Source organism: Pyxicephalus adspersus, chromosome 5, assembly GCF_032062135.1.
Source record: "Pyxicephalus adspersus chromosome 5, UCB_Pads_2.0, whole genome shotgun sequence".
Lineage (NCBI taxonomy): Eukaryota > Metazoa > Chordata > Amphibia > Anura > Pyxicephalidae > Pyxicephalus > Pyxicephalus adspersus.
The window spans coordinates 95212960-95217013 of NC_092862.1; the positions used below are offsets into that span (position 1 = coordinate 95212960).

The 4054-nt window shown below is 44.8% G+C and overlaps 1 protein-coding gene across 2 annotated transcripts in view; it reads right to left on the bottom strand.

Moving 5' to 3' along the window:
• Nucleotides 1-2492, bottom strand: part of SUGCT (succinyl-CoA:glutarate-CoA transferase) — a 360863-nt gene extending 358371 nt beyond the window's left edge. Inside the window, exon 1 of one of the 2 annotated variants that reach the window (XM_072412171.1) lies at nt 2300-2492. In XM_072412171.1, the coding sequence (XP_072268272.1) occupies nt 2300-2420 (121 nt within the window). In that variant the 5' untranslated portion in view covers nt 2421-2492. The remainder of the gene's footprint in view (nt 1-2299) is intronic. The other variant, XM_072412169.1, reaches the window with a different exon arrangement.
• Between the last annotated feature and the right edge of the window lie 1562 nt (nt 2493-4054).

The window sequence follows — 4054 nt, forward strand, 5'->3', positions numbered from 1 at the left end:
GCCTGTTACCAATCCTAGGTGCCTAGCAGTTGCCAGAAGTCTCTCAGAAGGGGTAAATGTTTTTTGCTGCTAATATGAGCTAAGCCTAACTTGTTACACCACATTCATTATACTATTTCACTACTACAAAGGATTACACTCTTAAAACTTAGAACACTAGTAAGTTGGGTCACAATACACGGCATAGGACAGTTGTGGCAAAATAAATAGAATAGAAAAATTGTATATACTAACGGGGCAGGCATTACAAAGTTGTAACAAATAATTGGGAGAAGGTAGAACACTGAAACAATAAGAGGTTACTGATTACCCATGGCATAAACAAATGGGAGCACTAAATTTGCCGTGTTTTGCCACGCACCCTTTTTTACCACCCCGCTACAGCTTCCTACCACCCGGCTGAAAAACGTTTCTGGGGAGAACACGGCAATGCATTTATCTATGTCCTCATTCTTCACCGGCTTTAATTTAAATAAAAAGGAAAATGGGTTGTCTTTAAAATACAGATATGTATGTGTGGGAAACAGCGACCTGAGCCCGCTAAGACTGAGGCTGTCGCTAACTGGCCCACACCTCGTACCAAGACCCAAGTACTAGCCTTCCTAGGCACAGACGGGTACTACCAAAGCTTTGTGCCAGACTATAGTGCCAATGCCAAACCCCTGACTAATCTGACCAAGAAAAATTTAACCCGACAGGTCCGGTGGTCGCCTGACTGTGAAACTTCGTTCCAAGCCCTTAAGACGGCAGTAGTTCACGCTGCCCTCTTGGCTGCCCTGGTCCCTAACAAACGCTTTATTGTTCATACAGACGCTTTAATGTTCGGACTGGGGCCAGTTTTGAGCCAGGTGGGAGAAGATGGAGGAGAGCACCGTCGCCTACATTAGTAGAAAGCTTCTTCCCCGAGAGGTCAGTTATGTGTCGGTGGAGAACGAGTGCTTAGCCCTGGTGTGGGCCCTAAAGAAATTGACTCCATATTTATACGGACAAGAGTTCACCCTTGTTACAGACCATAATCCGCTTGTGTGGCTAAACCGTGTTGCAGGGGACAATGGCCGGCTACCAAGATGGAGTCTGGCACTCCAACCCTACAACTTTACCATCCAGTACTGGCCCCGAAAACAGAATGGCAACGCGGATGGATTATCCTGGAAGACTGATCTCCACCCCGAATAACGGAGACTGGACAGCCCCAGGGTGCCCTGAAAAAGGGTCAAACCGGGTCTGCCAGCGTGTTCCACTAAGAGGGAGCCATGTAACAAAGGCCCTCTATTTGTCTGTTGAGATGACTGGGTTACACACAGTGTCTGACCTAATTGCCTCCCAGACAGGGGAGAGATATTGTGTGTTAGGTATGGAGACTTTATAAACAATGTGGTTTTACTGTCTGGAGATGAGTGGGTTATGTCCGGTGTCTGACCTAATTATCTCCCAGACAGAGGGGAGACATTGGGTGGGAGTGTCCTGGATTGTGTGGTTATTTCCATTGGTCAGTGAGTCTATCGCCTAGTTCTCCATCAGGTCCAGAGGGGAGGTCCCCTTGCATGGGGACTTGTATATAATACCAAGTGTGGCATCAATAAAGTGTTCTTATTTCTTTTTTACCCTCAACTTGCAGCCGTGTCTTGTGTTGTAGGGTACTGCTATAGTACTACTAGCTCCTGTAAGAGCTGCCCAACTACGGGGAATCACAATTCACCTTAGGGAGTCCCTGGAGTAACTCTACAGGGCCACCCGGACTGGGGGAAGGATGACGCCAATGGTTGATTCCGTTACACCTATAATTAATAAATCTTTCTTTCATCCAGGCTTATTACAAATAAAATATCTTCTACTACAGGCAATCTTCCATGAAATATCACGATTAGGCTGTACACAATGACGGGATATATATTAGCTGTGACAATTTTGCAATCTGCAGAGATGATGCAAATGACCAATGGACACCAATGAGCACATTTTCTGGTTTACTTATAAAAATGTGTTTTAGCACTCTTTCCTAAATAAATGCACGAACTTCAGAAGCAGGATACTGCATCCTATTAGTAATGCCATAGAGAAATACTGGCAAGTATCATATTATCACCTCTGTGGCATTACAAGCTGCTGTGGCATTACAAGCTGCCAGTGTACTTCTCATCTCTGTGCAGGCATGGAAACTTTTCTGTACATTGCCTTTCAGTTGTGGGAGAGGGATAATACAAAGAGGACATGACACCCCGAGTCCTACAGACACCACAGACAGAGCTACTCTCATGCCAGGCACTCCCCACACATGACGGCTGGGACATTATTATACCTTTCTGGCAGAAGCCCCTGCACTGGGTGAAGGAGGAGGTTAGGAGGGAGGCTCCACATCTCACCCTCGTTCTCATATCGCTCCTCCTCAAGGCCTCCATAAGACGAGCGGTGACAGACATTGTTACAGAGGAGCAGCCACAGCACACCGACTTCTCCCGGGTCACTCAGGAGTCCTGCGCTGAGGGAACGAGCAGAGTGGGCGGGGCGGAGGAGGATCATTGGCCCAGAGCTGAGGAGAGTCCCAGTCTGTTACTGATTAGCAGACATTCAGCTCTAGGTGTGATGGTGCCTGGGAGATAAAGGTTACAGAGCAGCAGGGACATGGTGGTGACATTACAGTGACATTAAAGAGACATTAAAGACAAGCAGACTTTGGTTATTTGGTCCATTTTAAAATACATATGTAAACCCAGGTCCCAATATAAAGTGCAAATATATGTCAGGGTGCTGCCCAAAATGTCTCAGAGGTGGAATGTGAGGTGGGAGTATTTGGCAGTTTGAAGAGTTCAGTGTAAATGGAACTTAGGCTATGTACACACGTGCAATAATTGTCACTGGAAAGGATCTTTCACAATCCCATCCAACGACTGCACGATGCATGAATGAGGGCTGTACATACAGTGCCGTTCTGCTCTATGCAGAGGGGGAGAGCAACGGAGGGGCACCCCACTGTGCTCTCTCCCCTTCACTTTCATTAGGGTCGCTCGTCGTCCGTGGACCAGCCAGGATGGTCGTTCAGGCGATGGACGACGAGCGCTGTACACCTGTAAGGTTATGGGCCCTGAGCCGATTATCGTACGAGAGCAATTGCACATGTGTACCTAGCTTAAGTCTGACCATCTTCCTTTCATTCTTCAACTTCTGGATGATATTCAGCCATCTTGAATGATGACAAAACCATACATCATCCTGTGAAGTCAGAAATGTGGGTTTCATTGGCAACTAAAGCTGAAGCTGCCCATGTTTAGTTCAGCTTTTTGCTGAAAGCACGTAGCAAACAGGCAGGTAAGACGCGTTATTGCAGAGAAGACATTGTCTGTCGCTTTCTGCATTAATGATCTACCTGATCATGTAAACCTAAAAATCGTACTTTAGTTCTACTTTAAATTGTCCAGATGGAACCTAATACCTCCTCTCATTCGACAACCCTAAACTTGTACCCCCTGGTATTCAATAACAGATACACATTTTCCCAGCAGCCAACCAAACCATCACCAGGGCTTTGAAGACTGATAAAGGGTCTGTGTTAATTTTTTTTTGCCTTCAAGCTTTTTTTTATCTGCATACAAGTCTATAGGAAGGCAAAACATGCCTAAAGCAGCTGCAGGTGAAGTGTACCTGCCAATGATTTCTGAAAGATCTCAGAAGACTCTCATACTGATTTAGTTGACAAGCCCAAAATACCCTTTATATACCGACCCAAACTCATTATTGCCAAAATACAGAACAGAGTAAATTGGCTATAGTACACATAAAATTTTAAAGTTTAGATTGTCCAATTTTTGACTGCCTGACAAAAGTCTTCTGGACCTCTAGTAAAACACCTAGATGAGTAGGTCCAGCTTACATCTTGTACAACCAAGTATAATAAATTATGATCATCTTTGAGGATAATATCCAATAATAATTCAATATTAAAAATTCCTTCTGTAAATTCCTAGGTGGTCTTTAGCAAAGGAGTAAACACACAACAATTGCATATAAAAAATACTATGTTGTGCACATAGGTGTGAGAACAGTTACATACTAACAA